This window comes from Podarcis vaucheri, assembly GCF_965113315.1.
Source record: "Podarcis vaucheri genome assembly, chromosome: 2".
In the NCBI taxonomy this organism is placed as follows: domain Eukaryota; kingdom Metazoa; phylum Chordata; class Lepidosauria; order Squamata; family Lacertidae; genus Podarcis; species Podarcis vaucheri.
Window position 1 is genome coordinate 119294691 of NC_138760.1, and position 23009 is coordinate 119317699.

Sequence of the window (23009 nt, forward strand, 5' to 3'; positions counted from 1 at the left end):
CGGCTGCCCGCCATCTTTATTCCGGTCGGGACGAAGCTACCTCTGACCGACGCTGGGCTAAAGCCGCCATCTCCATTGAGAAACAGGGAATGAAGCCGAACTGGCGGCCATTTTGGACATGGGAAAGAAAGCTGCTTTATCCGCGGGAGGCAGAAGGCGGGCCGCGGTCGCCACCTGCCGGCCGCGCTTTTCGTGGCACCTCCTGGGGTGTTTGTTTGTGTATGTGTGTGTGGGCAGGAAATGGGAAGGGCGTTGACTTCGCCTCCCGACTGGCGCCCTGTGATGACGCCATCGCCGCGCGGCCTGGCGAGCCGAAGGAACGGAACGCAGCGATTGTTTTGAGCAAGATGTCGGGCGCTCGGGTCTTGTTTGGCTGGTGACACAAAGGAGACGCGCGAGCTGCGTCCCCGCCTCTCTCTCCGCCGCAGCGCGAATCGGCGGTGTCCTGCGATGACGTCACAGAAGGTAGGTACGGGAGCCGGCAGGGCTCAAAAATGAAAGGCTGATTTGTTAATTTATTTTTTATGGGGGGGGGAGGTGTCTTTCCCTGACTGCAAGAGGAGGAGGAAGAGGTCAAAAAGCATCTTTGGGCATCTCTCCCAAGTGGGTGCTGGGGTGACCAGGACTCCTGGGTCCCTTGCGTGTGCATGAGCGCCTGAATGTGCTGCGCGCATTCTCCCGGGGGGAGCGCGCCTAGGTTTTGCGGCTGAAGACTGCGGGGAAGGAGGAGGAGGAGAGGTGAGCCGAGGTTCCCCCCGCGGTCCGACACTTGACATTGGGAGGATATGGTGGAAACTTGAATGGGAAAGAAGAAATGGCGGGAAAAGAGGGACGGAAGCAGCCTCCGCTTGGGTTGCTGGCTGCACCGCCAAGCCGTCGCGTCTGCTTTGCGTGCAAGGAGGTCCGGGGGTTCAACAAGCCCCTGGCCTCGGGGGGCTGGTCTGATTGAAACCCTGGAAAGCCGCTGCTGCAAGTTCCCGCGGAGTCCGTGTTGCAGGCAGTTCCTGACCTGGATGGAGGAGTGGCTGCATGACCACTAGCATCCATTGACAGCCTTGTTGTTGTTGTTGTTGTTGTTTAGTCGTGTACGACTCTTCGTGACCCCATGGACCAGAGCACGCCAGGCACTCCTGTCTTCCACTGCCTCCCGCAGTTTGGTCAAACTCATACTGGTAGCTTTGAGAACACTGTCCAACCATCTCGTCCTCTGTCTCCCCTTCTCCTTGGGCCCTCCATCTTTCCCAACATCAGGGTCTTTTCCGGGGAGTCTTCTCTTCTCATGAGGTGGCCAAAGTACTGGAGCCTCAGCTTCAGGATCCGATTGACAGCCTTATCTAATAATAATAATAATAATACAGTGGTACCTCGGGTTGCGCTGTGGGTTAAACCACAGAGCCTAGGGCTTGCCAATCAGAAGGTCGGCGGTTCGAATCCCCGCGACGGGGTGAGCTCCTGTTGCTCGGTCCCTGCTCCTGCCAACCTAGCAGTTCGAAAGCACGTCAAAGTGCAAGTAGATAAATAGGTACCACTCCAGCGGGAAGGTAAATGGCGTTTCCATACGCTGCTCTGGGTCACCAGAAGCGGCTTAGTCCTGCTGGCCACATGACCCGGAAGCTGTACGCTGGCTTCCTTGGCCAATAAAGCGAGATGAGCTCCGCAACCCCAGAGTCGGTCACGACTGGACGTAATGGTCATGGGTCCCTTTACCTTACCTCGGGTTACAAACACTTCAGGTTACAGATGGTTCAGGTTACAGACTCTGCTAACCCAGAAATAGTACCTCGGGTTAAGAAATTTGCTTCAGGATGAGAACAGAAATTGCGTGGCAGCAGCGGCAGGCCCCATTAGCTAAAGTGATGCTTCAGGTTAAGAACAGTTTCAGGTTAAGAACGGACCTCCGGAACGAATTAAGTACTTAACCCAAGGTACCACAATAATAATAATAATAATAATAATAATAATAATAATAATAATTTATTTATACCTTGCCCATCTGGCTGAGTTTCCCCAACCACTCTGGGCAGCTCCCAATCAAATGTTAAAAAACAATACAGCCTTAAATATTAAAAACTTCCCTAAACAGGGCTGCCTTCAGATGTCTTTTAAAAAGATCCTGCTTATCTTATCAAATGATACTTCCCTGCTACTGGGAGAAGCACCCCTTATAACGCAGCCCAGCATTCTGGGATAGCTGCGCAGCCTGCATTTGTTCCATAAGACGCACACATATTTCCCCTCACAGTCATACCTTGGGTTGAATGTGCTTCAGGTTGAGCGCGTTCGAGTTGCACTCCGTGGCAACCCGGAAGTAACGGAGCGCGTTACTTCCAGGTTTCGCCGCTCGCGCATGCACAGACGCTCAAAATGACATCACGCGCATGCGCAGAAGCGGCGACCCGCGCACGTGCAGATGCACCGTCGCTTCTTACGTTGCATTCAGGATGCAAACGGTGCTCTGGAACGGATCCCGTTCACATCCCGAGGTACCTCTGTACTTTTTATGAGGGAAAAAGTGCGTCTTATAGAGCGAAAAATACGGTATATGATCCTCGTGGTCCCTTCCAACTCGGCAACTCTGTGAATTGAATAGCAAAAGCCTCACAGTTTAAAAGTCCCCTTCTCCCCTGACCATTTAATATGTGCCTTGAGAGCAGAGAGGGGATTTCCAAATGCACTGTTTGTGGGTGCGACTTATAAGTGCTGAAGGATGTGATTTCTGAGCGCATGTTCTTGTTGAGAGGGGTAAGCAGAGCATTAAAGAAAGGAGCAGAAAAGGAAATTGTGTGCGTGCCTCCTGTGCCCTGTTTTAGTCATGCGGTTATCTGACCACGCAAGGGCGTCTTTTTCGGAGCGTTTTACCATCGCTTTCCCTTGTCGATTGCAGTCCCTGATGAAGACCGCTCTCGACACCAGGACTCACGACCGGGAGGACGACGCTCCTAGAGACTGCAGCGCCAAGCGCCAGAGGAGTGACGCCAAGGCTCCCCTCACGTTGCCCGTCACGCCGTCTCGCTACGATGCCCCTTTCCCCTTTTACCGGCGGCCGGCTCAGCTGGGACACTTTTCCCTGGACGCCCAGCGCTGTTACCACGGGGACGCTCGCCGCCTGCGCTACTATGCCCCGCCCCCTGTCGAGGGCCCCTCCCCCGGCTTCGACCTGCGCGACGGCTACCGCGACCGCTATGTGAAGCAGGATGAGACCGTCCGCGAGGGGCTGGAGCACTTACTGAGGTGGATCACCCAGAACCGGAAGCAGCTGCAGACTGAGGACAAAGGGTGAGGAAGGCACGATTCTCGGTCTGTCTCTCCTTCTTTTCTCTCCCCGCATAAGAGAAAGGAAGGCTTAATGGAGGATCAGGTTATCAGGGACTAGTATATATATATGGACTATATTTCGCCTCCGCCATTCCGGCCGTGCTCTGCTTACATTGTTAGGAAGCTGCTGCTTATTTTATTTATTAAATTTGCCCTTCGTCGAAATAAGCAGCTACCTTCTCTTTAAAAGACATCTGAAGGCAGCCCTGTTTAGGGAAGTTTTTAATATTTAATGCTGTATTGTTTTTAACACTCGATTGGGAGCCGCCCAGAGTGGCTGGGGAAACTCAGCCAGATGGGCGGGGTATAAATAATAAATTATTATTATTATTATTATTATTATTATTATTATTATTATTATTATTATTATCCATAGATCTCAGGGCGGTTCACAACATAAAAATGCAAGATAAAAGCACAAATAATAAAAACAGAATTTATTTTTTTTTTTCAAAAAAAAAACAAAACAACACCAAACACAAGTCAGACCATTGCCTTGCCTTGACTGGAAATGGCTCCCCAGGATCTTGGGCCAATCCACTTGGTCCTTTTAAATCGGGAGGTTGACGCTCAGACTGGGGACCATGCACCTGTAATGCGAGTGCTGCTTTGTTCAGCAATGATCTTTCCCTCTGTGTTTTGCCTGGCGTCTGAAGGTGTGCAAGGAAGGCACCAGGGGAGCGTCCCTGGGGAGAGCACTCTGCAAATGGGGAGCCACTGCAGAAAAGGCCCATTCCTGTGTCGCCACTATCCATACTAATAAAATGATGATGATGATGATGATGATGATGATGATGATGATGATGATGATGTCACCCATCTGACTGGGTTGCCTCAGCCACTCTGGGTGTGTCCCAACAAAAAAATAGTAAAAACACAATTAAAAAGGTAAAGGACCCCTGGACGGTTAAGTCCAGTCAAAGGCGACTATGGGGTTGCGGCGCTCATCTCCCTTTCAGTCTGAGGGAGCTGGTGTTTGTCCAGAGAAAGCATTCTGGGTCACATGGCCAGCAGGACTAAACCGCTTCTGGCACAATGGGACACCGTGACGGAAACCAGAGCGCATGGAAATGCCATTAATCTCCCCGCCACAGCGGTACCTATTTATCTACTTGTACTGGCATGCTTTTTAAAAAAAACAAAACAAAATGAAACGTTTTTATTAAGTTTTCCATTTTAACAATCCAATCAAATCACATTCAATCTTCCAAATTATTATACATATCAAATAATCCAAATATTCGGGGGAGCTCTGATCATCTCATATTTCTACTGCTTTTCATAGTCTGTACTGGCGTGCTTTTGAACTGCTAGGTTGGCAGAAGCTGGGATAGAGCAACGGGAGCTCACTCCGTCGCAGGGATTCGAACCTTTGATCGGCAAGCCCCAAGAGGCTCAGTGCTTTAGACCACAGCGCCACCCGCGTCCCTATGTCACCCATCTGACTGGGTTGTCCCAGTGGCTCCCAACAAAAAAGTTAGTAAAAGCACGATATGACAGCACACTCTGAAATCTTCTTTGAACAGGACAGCCTTCAGATGTCTTCTTAAAACCATATGCAGAGTGGTGTCTGCAGGTTCCTATGTGCCCATTAGGGCTTCCTTGGTGATCCCTGCTTTCACCAGAGTTTGACTTTGGCGGCCTTAGAATACAGAGGAACGGCTCCTGCAGCTCGTGCTTTGCTCTTTTTAACAGTTTTGTCTCTCCCCGCTTTGCAGGCGGCCGCTGAATGCTGACTTTGTGACGTGGCGGGGGCATCTCACCAAAGTGCTGACCACGCCCTACGAAAATCAGGACGGTTGGCTGCTGGCGGTGAGCCTCTTCCGCGGGACTCTGTACATCAGCGAAGTCGAGACGGAGGCCGCCCGGAGGCAGCGGGAGCAGCGCACGGACCTGCTGAAGGAGCTCATGTACATGGGCTACAAGTTTGAGCAGTACATGTGCTCTGGTAAGGATGCCAGAGGCCTCTAAACCATAGCTGTCAACCGTCCCTTATTTGGCGGGAAACTCCCTTATCCCAGCGCCGTGTCCCGCTGCTGTCCCTTATTGATGATGTCCCTTAAATTTCCCAGGTTTCAAAGGAAGCAGCTCCTCTCCCTCCCTCCCTCCCTGCCGGCCAGGGAGGAGGCAGGCTCCAACTGTGTTGCTTGGCTGCGTTGCTCACCCAATAAGGAGTCTAAGAATGACTGGGGGGTGGAGCTTGCATGCCTTGTGCTGGTCAAATCGGCTGTGTTGCCTGGGGACTTACCTTTGCTCAGCGCTTCCCAGCAGAGATGTGACAGTGGTTTTCCTTGCTGCATCTCCTTTGCCGGGTTGCTGCGCTGTGGAAACCACCGCTTGAGGCTTCGTTTGGCTGCTGGGCTGGCTGGGCTTTCTGCCTTTGGCTCGGGAGCTGGTTGACTAAAATCCTTTATTTTGGCTACTGGTCCCTTAGTTTCGAGGCTGCTGGTCCCTTATTTTCAAATCTGTAAGTTAACAGCAATGCCTGGTCTGAGCATACGGCTCGGTTCTGGGCAGCGGTATTGAGAGCCAATGTGGTGTAGTGGTTAGCGTGTTGGACTAGGACCTGAGAGACCAGGGTTCAAGCCCCCACTGGGCCACAAAGCTCGCTACGTGACCCTGGGGCAAGTCACTCTCTCCTGGCCTACCTTAAAGGGATGCTGGGAGGATGAAATGGAGATAACCACATACGCCGTCTTGAGCCCCGTGGAGGAAAGGCGGGATAGAAATGTAATAAATGAATCAAAATCGGAGCTTTTCAGTTCAGAGCCGCGGTTCTTAAACATTTTTCCCTCTGGGCCACACTTTCAGAATAAAAATTTGCTCGTGCCTTGGCAAACTTTTAAGCGATTAAGAAATACATTGGAAAACACAGCTAGGATTGTCCCTGGCCTCACTTTATGCTCTCATTTTGAAGTGATATCCATATTTTGCAAATAAAAACGATTATTTCTATACTGTACTACATTGAAATGTTGAAATGTTTGATGGTTCTTGAATTTCCCCACCATGCTTACCATCCTCTGCTGCCATGCCCTTTGAGAACCACTGTTTTAGAGTAAAGTTGAATAATAATAATAATAATAATAATAATAATAATAATAATTTTTTATTTATACCCCGCCCTTCCCGGTTCAAAAACTGGGCTCAGGGTGGCTAGCAACAAATTTAAAACATTTGTAAAAGCAGCATAAAATACAGTATAAAAACATGAATAACAATAAAATTCAAAAATCAATTTAGGGGAAATAAGCATCAGATAATAAGTTGTAGTTGGGGCATAAGACGGGTAGAGAAAGGCTGCATGGGGTGCAAAAGTGGGTGTGCCTTTCTCATCATAATAAGATCTTCAGGTTCATCCCCTTTAAGCCTAAGGGTGAGAGACTCAGGATAAACACAGGAAGGGAGTTCTTTAGTGCATAGTTGAACTATGGAACTCACTGTTGTAAGATGCAGTGATGGCTGCCAACTTGGATGGCTTTAAAAGATCAGACAGATCCACTTTGTGCCTCTTTTGCCTCTGGAGAACACTCACTCTCAAGCGCGGTCCCCAAAAGGGTTACACGGCCCTGATCAAATCCAAGAACCAATTAATGAGCTTAAAATATACTTCTAATCTGTTGAGGCGTCGGACGTTGTGTGCTGTGTCTTTCGCTAGGGAGTTTTTTCCCCTTTCTCGAATGCGAAGATGGGAGTAAATGTCTCCTTGTGAGAGCCAGTGTGGTGTAGTGGTTAAGAGCGGTAGTCTCGTAATCTGGTGAACTGGGTTCGCTTCCCCGCTCCTCCACATGCAGCTGCTGGGTGACCTTGGGCCAGTCACACTTCTCTGAAGTCTCTCAGCCCCACTCACCTCACAGAATGTTTGTTGTGGGGGAGGAAGGGAAAGGAGAATGTTAGCCGCTTTGAGGCTCCTTCGGGTAGTGATAAAGCGGGATATCAAATCCAAACTCTTCTTCTTCTGCTCCAGATACTCCGGACGGGACTCCGGATCCGACGGGGGTGGTGAACACAAACGAGGCTTTCTGCATCGTGATCCGGACCCGCCTGGGAACCCATTCGCTGCTGTTCTCGGGAGAGGTGGACTGCACGGACCCCCGGAGCCCCTGGCCCGACCCTCCAAGCTGCTACGTGGAGCTGAAGACCAGCAAAGTCATGCACAGCCCGGCTCAGAGGAAGAGTTTTTACAGGTGAGGTAGGCGGGGAGATGAAAAGCAGGGAAACTATGGAGTCTTCTCCCTTTCCATAAAAAAACCCAGGTACTGCAAAGATGTTCCAGAACTACAACTCCCATCATCATCATCATAAATTTTTATTTATACCCCGCCCTCCCCAGCCAAGACCGGGCTCAGGGCAGCTAACAAACAATAATAAATCTAGGTGATTAAAATACAATTTAAAAAAGACTAGAATACAACATTAAAACATTAGGATGCAGCCTCTTCACAGGAGGAGAAAGGAAAAAGAAAGAGGGGGAGGGAATCAAAATGATTCTAAGCCAAAGGCCAGATGGAACAACTCTGTCTTACAGGCCCTGCAGAAAGAAATCAGATCCTGGTCTCATGAGACAGAGCATTCCACCAGGCCGGAGCCAGTGTTGAGAAGGCCCTGGCTCTGGTTGAGGCTAATCTGACTTCCTTAGGGCCCGGGACCTCTAGGGTGTTGCTATATATGGACCTTAAGGTCCTCCATGGGGCATACCAGGAGAGGCGGTCCCGTAGGTACAATGGTCCTAGGCCGTGAAGGGCTTTAAAGGTCAAAACCAGCACCTTAAATCTGACCCTGTACTCTATCGGGAGCCAATACAGTTGGAAAAGCACTGGGTGAATATTCTCCCATGGCAGAGACCCCGTGAGGAGCCTCGCTGCAGCATTCTGCACCCGCTGGAGTTTCTGGGACAGCTTCAAGGGCAGCCCCGCGTAGAGCGAATTACAGTAGTCATGACTATTGTCCATGCTGCCTAGGTTCTGATGGAAGTTGGAGTTCAGTATCGCCTGGAACTTCAGGGATTCTCCACCCTCGCCTTAAACAGGCTTCTGCCTTGAACTAGCCTAGCCAGAATGCCACCCAGGCCATTTTTCCGGAATGCAAATCTCAGCTCCGCTTTCTAAGACTCAGAATAAGGTGTGGGAGAGTCCCGGCTTGTCTCTACAGCAAAGTGCAGGGGATCTTACTAGGATTTTTTAAAAAATGTGTGCTTGCTGGTGGCTCTCTTGCCCTTAGTAACTTCCCACCCTGGAAGATGTCTTCCAAGTTTTAACCACTTTCTCAGTCCGGGGACTGGATCTCTTACTCTCTTGCTGATTTGTTGTTAGCAGAGGGCCGGTCTTGCAGCCTTCATGGAGGCAGCTGCCTGACTGTGCTGAGGGAAAGGAGGTAGGTCTGGGTGGTATCTCGGAGTGGCCGCCAAGACCATATAACACATTCAGGGGGTTTGGGCTGGGTGTTCATCAATATGCGGATGATACCCAGCTCCACCTCTCTTTCAAATCAGAACCAGTGAAGGCGGTGAAGGTCCTGTGTCAGTGTCTGGAGGCAGTTGGAGGATGGATGGCAGCTAACAGATTGAGGTTGAATCCTGACAAGACAGAAGTCCTGTTTTGAGGGGACAGGAGGCGGGCAGATGTGGAAGACTCCCTGGTCCTGAATGGGGTAACTGTGCCCCTGAAGGACCAGGTGCGCAGCCTGGGAGTCATTTTGGACTCACAGCTGTCCATGGAGGCACAGGTCAATTCTGTGTCCAGGGCAGCTGTCTACCAGCTCCACCTGGTACGCAGGCTGAGACCATATCTGCCTGCGGACTGTCTCGCCAGAGTGGTGCATGCTCTAGTTATCTCCTGCTTGGACTACTGCAATGCGCTCTACGTGGGGCTACCTTTGAAGGTGACCCGGAAACTACAACTAATCCAGAATGCGGCAGCCAGACGTAACTGGGAGCAGCCACCGAGACCATATAACACTGGTCTTGAAAGACGTACATTGGCTCCCAGTATGTTTTTGAGCACAATTCAAAGTGTTGGTGCTGACCTTTAAAGCCCTAAACGGCCTCGGTCCAGTATACCTGAAGGAGCATCTCCACCCCCATCATCCAGCCCGGACACTGAGGTCCAGCTCTGAGGGCCTTTTGGCGGTTCCCTCCCAGCAAGAATTGAGGTTACAGGGAACCAGGCAGAGGGCCTTCTCAGTAGTGGCACCCGCCCTGTAGAATGCCCTCCCACCAGATGTCAAGGAAATAGACAACTATCTGACTTTTAGAAGGCATCTGAAGGCAGCCCTGTTTAGAGAAGTTTTTAATGTGTGATGTTTTATCGTGTTTTTAATATTCTCTTAGGAGCTGTCCAGAGTGGCTAGGGAAACCCAGCCAGATGGGCAGGGTATAAATAAGAAATTATTATTATCTGGTTTTCAGCATCATGATATATCACCAGGTATATATCATGATGTCTGTAACAAGGATGGAGCTATGTAGAGGCACTGGCTGGCTTCATGGTTTTCCTGCTTTGTGATTTTTGCACAACACATACCATGATTCACAATATATTGCCAGGTACAAAATTATGAAGCCGATAGCACAATATGGACTTCAAACCAGTTTGGGACAATATATCACCCAGCCTTAATGGGATGATGGCCTAAATAAGCAAGGGACCAGTGGCCTTTTCGGTGTTAAAGGGACCCTGATCATTAGGTCCAGTTGTGGCCGACTCTGGGGTTGCAGCGCTCATCTCACTCTACTGGCCGAGGGAGCCGGCGTACAGCTTCCAGGTCATGTGGCCAGCATGACTAAGCCGCTTCTGGCCAACCAGAGCAGCACACGGAAACGACGTTTACCTTCCTGCCTATTTATCTACTTGCACTTTGACATGCTTTTGAACTGCTAGGTTGGCAGGAGCAGGGACCGAGCAACGGGAACTCACCCCGTCACAGGGATTTGAACCGCCGACCTTCTGATCAACAAGTCCTAGGCTCTGTGGTTTAACCCACAGCACCACCCGCGTCCCTTTTCGGTGTTAGTGGACTACAACTCCTGCCATCCCTGGCCATTGGCTATTCTGCATGGGGCTGATGGGAGCTGGAGTCCAGCAACATCTGGCGGGCCTTAAAGGGTTGTATCCTACAAAGAAATTCTGTCTTTGTAACAGGACTCTCTCCCCCCAAAAAGCCTCCCCCCCCCATCCACTTTAAGAGGTTGGGGGAAATCCCCAGAACAGATTTCTTTTGGGGGGGTGTGGCACATGAGGCAAGGGGAAGGAAGCTGATGACTTTGTTGGACGCAACCCTTAGTCCCCACCCCAAGATAGGCCTCAAGTCTGTTTCTGAGCGTAGCATCAGTACTTGGGGAGGAAGACGGCCGAGCGCTCGTGAGATCTCAAGGAGGGCAGCCAAAGAGGACGTCAGGCAGAGGGATTGGATAAGCCAGCTTCTCTTTTCTTCCCAGGCACAAGATGATCAAGTGGTGGGCTCAGTCTTTTCTGCCCGGAGTGTCTCGGATCGTGGCCGGGTACCGGGGGCCAGATGGCTCCATCGTGGAACTGGAGACGTTTGAGACGATGAAGATATTCCAGCTCATTAGGGTGAGTCCAAGCCCAGGAGGAAGGGCAGCCAGGCTGAGATCTTAGATTCCTCCCTTTCATTCTAACCTTTCCCAGCTCCAAGGGAAAAGGTGGGGCAGGTTGGTGCACTAATTCTTCCTCCAGAGCAGCTCTCTATAAGGGTTCAGCAGGTGATCGGTGGTTACAGGGAACCCCTGTGAAGCTGTGCTCAGAGTGAAAGTGCATCTTCCACAGAGGTTGCTGTAAGAGCCAGTCAGCCGGCAGACTTCAGGCTTGATGAACTGCTTGTTCACCTGAACTCCCAAGGTACGCCGGGACAAAGCATTAGCTTAGGTACGGAAGCACAGGTGGTCAGGTGCGCACTTCAGAACTGAAAACACACACCTGCTCCTCTCAGGCATTGGCTTTCAGCATCAGAACTGTGTTTGAGGAAGGCTGAACTAGATGGACCAAGGAGCCAGACTCTGCCTAAGGCAGCTTCCCATGTTCCAGGTTGTATCACCCCTAAAATAACCTCCCTTCTTCCTGGGCAGGAGGACCCGGGCTGCTGGAAGCCGGCGGTGTGCATGAACTTTTGCGCAGCGTTCCTCGGCTTTGTGAAGAAAGTGGTGACCGAAGACAATCCGAAGTAAGTACCGTATTTTTTGCTCCATAAGACACACATTTTTCTTCCTAAAAAGTAAGCGGAAATATCTGTGCGTCTTATGGAGCCAGGGGCAAAAAACAGATCATGCTTTTTTATTATTATTATTTTTTTAAAAGAGGGAAGTAGGTGTTGAAACAAAGCCGCTAATAAGCAATCAATCGGGGAGGGAGATAAGGGAATCTAGCAATAAAGGAGGCTGCCTGGGAAGGGGGAGATAAAGACAGTGAACATGCAAGGAGAGGAGATAGGAAGACTGAAGCAATGAGGAGAGAAACTAGAAGAAAAAGAGGAGCAAAAAACTGCTCCAGCTAAGGAAAAGACACTAAGGCAAACAAGTGGGAAGGGAGTGTTGAAAGGAAGCAGCTGATCGGTAAGCGATCAGGAGGGAGATAAGGGACGCTAGCGATAAAGGAGGCTGCCTGGGAGGGGGGAGGTAAAAGCCCATGGATCCTCAGGATTTTTAGGTTGGGTCACCCCAAATTCACCATCAGATCCCATAGCATGTCCATGGCTATAGCCTGCACCAAAAAAATCACGCATCCACTGGTTTGTGGGGCTGCAGTGGCACAAAAACATGGTTACAAAGCATGGATCCACATGAATCCTCAGGATTTTTGCATTGGGTTACTCCAAACTCACCATCAAATCACATGTCTGTGGCCACAGCATGAACCACAAAAATCATACATCCACCGTTTCGTTCAGAATTTTTTTTTCTTGTTTTCCTCCTCTAAAAACTAGGTGTGTCTTATGAAGCGAAAAATACGGTAGTCATGGTGGGTGAGGCCAGTGGGAGTTTGCAGTCCAAACACTAGGAGGGGGAGCAGGCTGATGACGGCCGGTTAAGTAGAGGAGGAAAACAAAATGGGAAGACTAGAGTGAACGGGGGCTCCTAGCAAGGGAAAGCAAACTCCTTGGCTTAGTCTCCCTTCCAGAGGAACCTCACGTTGTACCTGCTGCTTTCTCCTTTGTCCAGGTTGGTCCACCTCTTTGCCTGGGAGCCTGGCCACCCTGTCTCCTTCACGGTGCACCGGGACTCCGAGCACACCTTCCTGCCCGACTGGTACGTGGAGGCGCTGAGCAGCGAGAAGCCCTCCACTCCGCACATCCCAGACTGATGGGCTGCAGCTGGAGGGAGAAGCTGGATATTTTTTTTTTGTATCTTGAGTGGGCAACGCAGGGTGGGAGGTTAAACACACACACACACACACACACACAGCAGACCCAAGGAGGCTGGCACTTGGTGCTCAGAATGTCAGGGACATGCCTGGGAGGGCCCCCTAACCCCCCCCATCATCATAATGAAGGAGGGACAGGGCAATAAACTATTAACGTAAACACAAACGTCTCCTAGCAGTGCTTAGTTGAAGGGATTGCGTCTCTCTGGTTTATTGGTAAGGGCTTCTTTAAGGACAGCAGGGATAGAGGGAGGTGGTTTGTCAATACAGTGGTACCTCGGGTTACAGACACTTCAGGTGACAGACTCCGCTAACCCAGAAATAGTACCTTGGGTTAAGAACTTTACCTCAGGATGAGAACAGAGTGGGAGGCCCCATTAGCTCAAGTGGTACCTCAGGTTAAGAACAGTTTCAGGTTAAGAACGGACCTCCAGAACGAATTAAGTTCTTAACCCGAGGTACCACTGTAAGTAAGTTTGATCCGTGGCAGCTCACATAAAAGAATAAGCCTTTGCCTGGTTCTACACAACAGTCTTCAGATATTTAAAAAACAGTATTGCTTCTTCCCCCTCAGCCTTCTGCAGGTTAAACATGCCTTCAACCTTTTCTCACAGGGCTTCCCATACATAAGATTGTCTTCATTGCCCTCCCATGAACCCAACTTGTCCACATCCTTCTTTTTTAAGTGGACCCAATGAGGCTCCAGACAAGGTCTGAGTAGCGCAGGATAGAGTGAAACACTTGCTTCTGTTAAGAGGAAGAGCAGGAAACTCGCAACTTCCACGCATTTAACTTGTGTGCATTCAGCTTTGGCAAATTTTTCAAACAAAAAAGATAGAAGGGGGTGGGCGTTTGGAATAAAAGAATTTGGCAATCCCACCCACCCTTGAACCCAATGTGTTTTGACTATACGTGATTTTGGCTTTAGGCTGACTTTTAAATCCCTAAATCAGGCATAGGGATACTCGGCCCTCCAGATGTTTTGGGACTACAATTCCCATCATCCCTGACCACTGGTCCTGTTAGCTAGGGATGATGGGAGTTGTAGTCCCAAAACATCTGGAGGGCTGAGTTTGCCTATGCCTGCCCTAAATGGCCTCGGCCCAGTATACCTGAAGGAGCGTTTCCACCCCCATCGTTCAGCCCGGACACTGAGGTCCAGTGCCGAGGGCCTTCTGGCGGTTCCCTCACTGCAAGAAGATAGGTTGCAGGGAACCAGGCAGAGGGTCTTCTCGGTGGTGGCACCCGCCCTGTGGATGTCAAGGAAATAAACTACTACTGACTTAGAAGACATCTGAAGGCAGCCCTGTTTAGGGAAGTATTTAATGTTTGATCGTGTTTTAAATATTCTGTTGGGAGCGATCCCCAGAATGCAGCCTCTGTGCCAGTTGAGAGTCACCTGTCCTCTGGATGGGCCTCCGTCGCCAACAGACCCTAACCCAACACCGCCTCACCCTTTGCATGTGTCAGAAGGAAATTACCCACTCCCCTTAAGTAAGCAAAAAATTGTATTTTATTGCGTATACCTGCAAGGCGCATTACAACTTTTCAGACGTTAGAACAGAGAGAGGTGCATTTTGAGGGGGGTGGGAAGAGCCGAATGTGCCCCCCCTCCCTCACTGGGTGTAGAGGCTGGCAGCAAAGACGATGTCCCTCTTGATCATGTTGGAGGCGGCCTCCATCTTGGCGTGGAGTGTCGGCTCCCCGGTGACGCGGGCTGCGTTGCGCATCTCTCGGCAGGTCTCGTCCAGGCGCTGGATGCAGCGGACGATGATCCCTTCCTGCACGTCTGTCAGGCGGGCGATCTCAGCAAACGGCTGGCGAGGAAGCAAAGGAAGGAAGTTGCGGCTCTTGCCTTGCAGGGGGTTAGGCTACTGCAGGGGTCAGCAAACTTTTTCGGCAGGGGGCCGGTCCACTGTCCCTCAGAGCTTGTGGGGGGCCGGACTAGATTTTGAAAAAAATATATGAACAAATTCCTATGCCCCACAAATAACCCAGAGGTGCATTTTAAATAAAACGACACATTCTGTCATGTAAAAACACGCTGATTCCTGGACCATCTGCGGGCCAGATTTAGAAGGCGATTGGGCTGGATCTGGCCCCCGGGCCTTAGCTTGCCTACCCATGGGCTATTGTCAAGGCTTCAGGGAATCTGGTCCCTCCCACGGTGGGCAGCCAAGAAGTAGATAACGGGAGGAGTTCTTACCAAGTCCTTTATTCAATATTCACAGAGAGAGGCTTGGAAAAGTGGCTCTCCATTGCAATAATGGCGTTGCTCCGAGTAAAGTCCCACCCCCTCCGTCTCTCTTATCCTACGTCATCCCTGCGCAGGCTGATCTGTGCTTTCTGCCTCTGAGCTTTCTGTTCTCCTACTCTCAACGCTCACTGGGACCTGGGAGAGGCCTGCTTTCCAAAGACACGGAGTCTGTCAGCTATCTCTCCCCTGGTGCTGCTGCTGCTTCCTCCTGCTCCTCTCCCAATATCCCCCAGCTTCTCCCCTCTGCAGCCTCTGAACTGCGACCTTCTGCAAGTGCTGTTCTAAATCTATACTGTCTCCCTCTGCTCTGGGAAGTGCAGGGGTGGTGGTCCACAACATTCCTCCACATTCTATCATTCTCCACTCTATCATTCTTTGAAGGCCATGGAGCCCATCATGGGGAGTTAAGTCTAAGGCAGCTACCTCCGTCCCTGAGTCAGACCATATAACTCAGGGGTCGGCAAATTTTTTTAGCAGCAGGCCAGTCCACTGTCCCTCAGACCTCATGGCGGGCCGGAGAAGTGGTGCGGGGGGTGGGGGGAGCTGGAAGAAGAGGTGGGGGGGCAAGTAGTCCTCCTCCCCACCCCCCAGCTGCTGCGCTTACCTTCCCAGGGCCTGCCACCACCACCACCACCGCTTTTCGTGTGTAGGCAGAACAAACTCGTCTGCTCCGCTCTCTGGCCCACAGGAGCGCCAGGGCGGCAGCAGAGATGGGAGGAAGAGGCTGAGTGGCGGCAGCTCTACCAATCAAATGTGCGCCTGGTTTACCTCAGCGCGGCGCGGGGACGTCTCTGCCAATCAAATGCTGCTGAGGTAAACCAGGTGTGGAGTTTGGGTGCCAGAGCCACCGCTGCTCGGCCTCTCCCTCTTGTCGCCATAACCGAGCGTCTCGGCTTTGCGGCAGGTTCCAGCTTCGTGGCGCAGGCTGGGTTTAGGGCCCAGGCGGCCCGGGGGCCATAGTTTGCAGACCCCTGATCTAGCTTATGACTATCAGCAGTGGCTCCCTGGGATTACAGGGGGTTTCTTCCAGCCCTGACCTAGAGATGGCGGATTGTACCGGGGACGTTCTGCATGCAAAGCACTGAGCTACGGGAGGGATGCTGCTTCCCGCCTCCAGGTTCAAGTGTTTCGCTGGGAAGCAGATGGAACAAGGGCTGAATTTGTACTTTATGTCTTCTGAAGCAGCAGGTTCTTCCCAGTGTATTTGCAACATCCCTCCTCCCAGGGCCCAGGCACCATGTCGGCATTCAGGGTTCACCCAATCCTTGTGATTATATATTTTTAAAAAACTCTCTGAATTTTTAGTTGCCGTAACCCACCCTCGGACCTGCTGGTGAAGGGCGGGTAATAAATATAATAAACAGCAACAGCAATAAATGCATCTGTAAGGGCTGGCGAACCCTGTAGGCCTCCGAAGGTTTGTTGGACTACAACTCCCATCAGCCACAGCCAGCATGGCCAATGGTCAAGCATGCTGGGAGCCATAATCTTATAGCTGGGTGAAATGGTCTCTGCCTTGGTTGTAGTCTGTTGATGCTGGCAAAGCTCTTTAGTTTGGCCAACCAAAACAAAAAGTCTGTAAGGATTGGAGAATCTTTAAAGAATATTTAGAAACCTATGGAATAAAAGGAAACATCTTGGCAGAATTAGACTGATCCCTGTATTGTCTAACTATAAGTTTGTAGGGAGGTAAAAATAAATTATATAAGAAATGTGTAACTGTGTGGTATAAAGTAATGGATAGACAAAGTACAGTGAGAGTAACTGGAAGTCCTCCAACTTAATCCGTTCCGGGATTCCATTCAAGAACCAAGGCGCAGCTTCCGATTGGCTGCAGGAGCTTCCTGAACCTCAATCAGAAGCCACGGAAGCAGTGTCGAATGTTCAGCTTCCAAAAAACGTTTGCAAACCGGAACGCTCACTTCCAGGTTTGCGGTGTTTGGGAGCCGACTTGTTCGACAACAAAGGCATTCAACCACCAAGGTACCATTGTATTTTTAAATCGCACTAAGACTCACATGGAAGACTATTCATGAATTTAAATAAAATCCAATTAATAAAACCACCCCAGCCACCTCCTCTGGCCACAGGCTCCCTCCTCTTGCCCTGCATTAATATTAACTTTGCCTCAAACCCCTGCCAGGTGCTCTCAGGTGGTTGGGGACAGAGGCTGACGCCTTACCATGCCGCGGGCCCATTCGTAGACCACCTCCACCAGCCCAAATTTGTACTGCTCCACAAAGTCCTCCACTGACTCCTGGAGGCCGCACTTGCGCTGCAGAAGGGCGATCTCCTCGGCCACCGACCGGATGTGCTCTATGCCCTGTAGGGGGAAGTGTGGGTCATGAGAGCCGGACTCTGGGAGCTGCTGCCAGGCCCCCACATTTACGTCCACGCCTCTGGCTGGCTCTATGGGGCTCCGGCTTCTCCTCCCCGCTGCCCCTCCCCCCCGGCTCACCTTTTGCAGGACGGAGGGCAGCTGGGGCTCCACCCTGGTGCGGACTTGGCAGACGGTGCAGCTGAGCAAGGCCACGATCTCCTCGGGCCGCAGGTCCGTCAGGGCGTTGTCCAGCAGCAGCTGGGTGAGCAGCAGCTCGTGGTTGCTGATCTGGCGGGCCACACTGCCTTTCAGCTCCACGGCACCGCCTTCGTTGATGTAGCCCAGGGAGCGCAGGACCTGGGGGGGCAGTGGGGGCACAAGGTGACCGAGGGGGGAAGGAGGAAACAGCAGCATAGGGTGGGGCAGACACCCCCCCCATCTATTTTGAACACAACCGGGGGCATCTCTGAGTCACTGGTGGAAGTCCTTGGATCAAATCTATGCTTCCAGGTGCTATAAGAAAGCTGCAGAGATAGCGCAGGATAGTGCGCGCCCCGGAAATGATCTCTTTCAGCTTCTGCCTTCTGGAAGAAGGCACAGGGTTATAAAGACCAGGACTAGCCGCCTGAGAAACAGTTTCTATCCAAATGCAATTTTGGTTTTAAACGCTGTGTAAGGAGTGGCGCTGTGGGTTAAACCACAGAGCCTAGGACTTGCCGATCAGAAGGTCAGCGGTTCGAATCCCTGTGACAGGGTGAGCTCCCGTTGCTCGACCCCTTCTCCTGCCAAACTAGCAGTTTGAAAGCACCTCAAAGTGCAAGTAGATAAATAGGTACCACTCCGGCGGGAAGGTAAACGGCGTTTCCATGTGCTGCTCCGGTTCACCAGAAGCAGCTTGACCGGGAAGTTGTACACCGGCTCCCTTGGCCAATAAAGCGAGATGAGTGCCGCAACCCGAGAGTTGGCCACAGCTGGACCTAATGGTCATGGGTCCCTTTACCTTTAAGGAGTCTCTATAGGAGTATATTGTATTTTAAAAGCGGGGTATCAAGAGTTTTTAGGGGGCTAACCAGGTTGGGATGGCTGGGATAGCAGGCTTGTTGGTTTTGAATGTCTTATGTAGACTTTTTTTTCTTTTCAATTTCGTTGTTCTGTATGGGACAATGACAATAAAGATTATCGTACTGTATCCTTTTGGGAGGCTCCGGGAGGGAGAAGCTCTTACCTGGACTCGCTGGTGATACTCGGGCAGCAGCAGGAGGGACTGGTCAGAGAGCAGGAAGCGCAGCTGTTCCAGCTCCTCCAACACCTGCTGGCGCTCCCTGAATCGCACAAACTAGAAGGGAAGAGGAAACAGAGAGAGAGAGGAGATCAAGCCTCATCTAATGCTGGGAAAGGGAACTTATGGCACATGCATTGCTGCCGCTGGGACTCCAATTCCCATCAGCCCCCTGCTGACATAGCCAACACTCAGATGGGCTGGGAGGTGTAGTCTTGCCGCACTTAGAAGTCCAAGCATCCTCCCCACCTCCGTTTCTTCGCTGCCTCTGGATGTGGGCAGATAAAAAGAGCTCCAAAGCCATGTGTGCAGCGCTGCGCTTGTCTGCGGCAATTCTTTTTTTAAAAAAGAAAGAAAACCACACTGGGCTCCGCCCACTCTCCCATGTTCTGTAGCTTAAGAATCACAGTTGGAAGAGACCCCGAGGGTCATCTAGCCTGACTCCCTGCAATGCAGGAATCTTTTGCCCAACGTGGGGCTCGAACCCACAACCCTGAGATCAAGAGTCTCATGTTCTACCAACTGAGGTATTCCTGGGAATTGCAAAAATTATGCAAGTTGAACTGGGGTTGAGGTGCTCTCCCCCCCCCCCATTTTGAAATCTTTTATAGTGGTACCTCAGGTTAAGTAAGGTACTTAATTTGTTCCGGAGGTCTGTTCTTAACCTGAAACTGTTCTTAACCTGAAGCTCCACTTTAGCTAATGGGGCCTCCTGCTGCTGCCACGCCGCGCCGCCGGAGCATGATTTCTGTTCTCATCCTGAAGCAAAGTTCTTAACTCGAGGTACTATTTCTGGGTTAGTGGAATCTGTAACCTGAAGCGTATGTAACCCGAGGTACCACTGTATTATTTTATTCACATAATATACATTCTTTAAAGCAAACAACTCCAAAGTCTCATGTTTTCGTTTACATAAACCATAAGTCTCATGTTTTCGTTTACACTGAAAATGAAAAAGGGAAATTATTTAAAGGGAAATTCCCTTATTCCGAATAGGATTCCTTGCAAGAAAAGGGAAAAGTTGACAGCTATGTCTCCGATACTTGATATTTCTTGCTGCTTTCTGCTTTCCTTATTTGAATCTCTTAAATCCTATACCAATCTTTAACAATTTAAATTAATCCCTTCACCTCCCTCCCCCACAGCCCAGTACTTCCCTCCACCCACATGTAACACGGCATCCTTGGGGACTGGGGAAAGGTGTCAGTGGCCACCTTTACCTCTGCCTTCCTGCCATCCCAGCCCTGCTCCATTGGTTCCCGCTCCTGCCCCGACTCCGCGACTGACCTCCGTGTGGAAGCAGGGGCTGTGCACGCACTGGAACCCCAGCAGCGCCTCCTCCAGGCGACGTGCCTTCACCACCCCTTCCACCACCTCCAGGTCCTTCAGCTGAAGGTCGTTCACAGGATCCAAGAGGGGGAGGCCCTCGGGGGAGCCCTCCGCCAAGCGCAGCAGCTCCTGGGTGGCGGTGGCAGCTGACGGCCCAGGCGGATCGTTCCTGCAGGGAGAGAGAGTGTGGAGGTGACGCTCCGCTTTGAGAAGGCAAACCTCGCACCAGACATGCAACCGTGTGTCAAGGAGCGTTACGCCTAAAAAAACAGGGTTTTCTCCCTGACCTTTTGTCCTCTCACAATTTTTTTGTTAGACCTATCGCTTGGTTGGAGCATGACCGGGAACACAGACGGAATCAAGTACAGTGGTACCTCGGGTTAAGTACTTAATTCGTTCCGGAGGTCCGTTCTTAACCTGAAACTGTTCTTAACCTGAAGCTCCACTTTAGCTAATGGGGCCTCCCGCTGCCGCCGTGCCGCCGGAGCACGATTTCTGTTCTCATCCTGAAGCAAAGTTCTTAACCTGAGGTACTATTTCTGGGTTAGCGGAGTCTGTAACCTGAAGCGTATGTAACCTGAAGCGTATGTAACCCGAGGTACCACTGTATTGAGGGGGAACATTTTAGGGAAACACCTGCTGACACGTGTATTTGCTAATGCTGGAAATGTGCTTAGATGGAAATACGTAAAGTTCTGGGTGGTTTCACTACGGTTTCCAATTGTTGACATCTGCTAATAAAAGGAGCCTCTACAGAGCTAGCCGGCAGCTTGTTTGGAGCATGCTTGCCAGTGTGCTTCTCCACAGCTCATCTGCATCCAACCTCCTGTCATCTCCGTTATTCCAACAAAAGAGGGAGAGAGAGAAGAAGGCATGGAACATCTTATTCTGCCTGATCTCTCCTTGCTGCAACGAACACTAAACCCACCGAGTGTCTCTGGAGCTCTTGTGGTCAAAGGGCCTCCCCACAAACGTCCAGTTTGCTCCTCCTTCCCCCTCCCCAATATACATCAAAATAAAACCTGAGCATGAACCACTAACATGGGCTTATAAGTCCCCTGTCCTGTGAGCGGCAGTATGAGGGCTGCCATAGCTGCCATTACCTGTAATCAATCAATAAATTAAATCTGCATACACTACTGCCCTTTTAGCTGAAGATCTCAGGGCAGCTTACACATCATAAAAATACAATACGTAAAAGCACAAACTTTCCAAGAAATGACAGGCCAGCTGGTATTTTTGCTGTCTCGTGTTTATCGTATGCGAAAAAATTAACCTGCAGTTTTTATAAGAGTATGTATTTAAAGCAGGTGAATAAATGAGTAAATTAAGTTAATTTGGGACACAGTGGCACCTTGGTTCCCGAATGGCTTGGCTCCCAAACAAATGTGCTCCCGAATGCCGCAAACCCAGAACTGAGTGTTCCGCTTTGTGATCGTTTTTCAGAAGCCGAACGTCCGACGCGACTTACGCGTCTTCCGATTGGCTGCAAGAAGCTCCTGAAGCCAACTGGAAGCTGGGCTTTGGTTTTCAAACAGTTTTGGGAGTCAAACGGACTCCCAGAATGGATTAAGTTTGAGAACCAACGTACCACTGTATGCAGAAAATATAAAAAATAAACTTAAGGAACCGCAGAAAGAGGGGGAAAGAAGTCGAGTTTTGAAATGTTAAAATGATTGTAAGTGTATAAAAATTGAAAATCATAAAATAATAATATCATATGCAAAAAGGAATAAAACGTGCTCTTTTAAAAAAAAACAACCACAAAAATGCATTTTTTTTGTTTTGTTTAAAGGCACTGTTATGTGTAAGGAACACTTTGTCCTTGTAGGGCTAGAATGCAGAGGGCTGGGCCAAAGCTTCTGACATCCAGACTCAAAACACAGGCTGTGGAGGGATAGATGTCTCTGCCTCTTCTTTTGAGGCCAGATCATGAGATTTGGAAGTGTGGGAGGAGGGTGGGCAGGGGAAGACGAGGAAACACGAGAAGCTTCCTGGAGAACAGCAAGCTCTCCTATTTCTGTCCCCTGCACCCACCCAAAGTACTTTGCGCAGTTCTGCTACAGCTGCGAGGACTCGCTCTCTGCCACCCTCCAACACTGAGCATTATCACCTTAGACACAAGGGATGGGGAACCTGCGGCCATCCAGGTGTTGCTGACCTCCAGCTCCCACCCTCCTCACCTGCTGGCCGGGCTCCTGTCTCACCTGAACCTGGGCATCTGGCGCTTCTTGAAATCTTCCAGGATGCGCTCAGCATTGACCCGCAGAGTTTTGTTTGTGATACTGAAAATGTCTGATGGGCCCAGTTTCTTTATAGTATGTCCGCAAGGGCCTACGTGGGGTGGAGAAATATATACATACATATATTGCAAGCCTCCATCGGCTGTCCCAACCCAGAACACAGGGCCAAAATCAACCATTTGCACAATTCTGGATTCCTAGATGCATTGCTTATGTCTCAGCCAACTTCTTTTAAAAAAACAAGTTTCTGGTTCTCTTGAACTAAATTATTGCCAGTGTCATTTGAAAAAGGCTGTCTCCTCCTATCAAGCCCTCCTGCTTTTCTCCCGCTAGTTTGAAAAGAGTTATTTGGAACGCTTAATGTGCACACACAACTTGGAATGTTATCTCACGCTCGGTATTTATTACCCCTGCTATGCAAAAATCTCCAAATGAATCCGAACTTCAATGTCTAAAATCCCTGGTAGAGGACAAGGACCCTGAGTTCACGTTAAGGGTAGCCAAATTCTGTGCAATTGCCATAAAACTTAGGGGAACAAGCTGTGCTATCATAATGATTAAGGTTTTAAATGATAATTTTAGGTTATATGTTAGTGACTAAGTTTTAATTTATATATTTTTTAACTGTTGCTATATCTGTAATGTCCCTGTTATACCTAATTGCAAATTCAAATGTATCCCTATGCTGTTTTATGACTTCCTTGATATTGTATGTGGGCTGGAACTGGTCTGTGACCGAAATAATAAAATTCATTCATTCATTCATCTCACTTTGAGTTCCATGTGGGAATGCAAGCAGATCTGTTCACAACAGGCAAAAATGATGCTTGACTTCCACCCCTCTTATTTAAAGGTCAGCAAAAGGGAGATCAGGATCTAGTCTGGGAAACTT

General features: G+C 50.1%; 2 protein-coding genes and 1 long non-coding RNA gene across 4 annotated transcripts in view; 2 read left to right on the forward strand and 1 right to left on the reverse strand.

Moving 5' to 3' along the window:
* The window catches only part of LOC309525532, a 130800-nt gene that overhangs the window by 14800 nt on the left and 92991 nt on the right, over positions 1–23009 (forward strand). The window lies entirely within an intron of this gene.
* DXO (decapping exoribonuclease) lies at positions 218–12855 on the forward strand. 2 transcript variants are annotated; one of them, XM_082210364.1, is made up of 7 exons: positions 218–465; positions 2885–3276; positions 5034–5263; positions 7283–7502; positions 10751–10886; positions 11399–11493; positions 12488–12855. In XM_082210364.1, exons 1-7 carry the CDS (start codon positions 451–453, stop codon positions 12627–12629), a joined length of 1230 nt encoding a protein of 409 aa, XP_082066490.1. In that variant the 5' UTR covers positions 218–450; the 3' UTR covers positions 12630–12855. The 2 variants fall into 2 exon arrangements, with proteins under 2 accessions (XP_082066490.1, XP_082066491.1); XM_082210365.1 differs by lacking the exon at positions 218–465 and adding an exon at positions 570–738.
* Positions 14187–23009, reverse strand: part of SKIC2 (SKI2 subunit of superkiller complex) — a 45493-nt gene continuing 36670 nt past the window's right edge. Inside the window, exons 24-29 of the mRNA XM_082209252.1 lie at positions 22082–22208; positions 19833–20043; positions 18492–18602; positions 17405–17623; positions 17129–17269; positions 14187–14506 (exon numbers count right to left, since the gene is read on the reverse strand). Of these exons, the coding sequence (XP_082065378.1) occupies positions 14306–14506; positions 17129–17269; positions 17405–17623; positions 18492–18602; positions 19833–20043; positions 22082–22208 (1010 nt within the window). The 3' untranslated portion in view covers positions 14187–14305. The remainder of the gene's footprint in view (positions 14507–17128; positions 17270–17404; positions 17624–18491; positions 18603–19832; positions 20044–22081; positions 22209–23009) is intronic.

Bases quoted from the DNA above. Each gene is read 5' to 3' on its own strand.
- DXO (XM_082210364.1), top strand. The intron at 5,264-7,282 runs GTAAGGATGCCA...CTTCTGCTCCAG, and splicing joins TGAGCAGTACATGTGCTCTG to ATACTCCGGACGGGACTCCG. The intron at 7,503-10,750 runs GTGAGGTAGGCG...TTTTCTTCCCAG, and splicing joins CAGAGGAAGAGTTTTTACAG to GCACAAGATGATCAAGTGGT.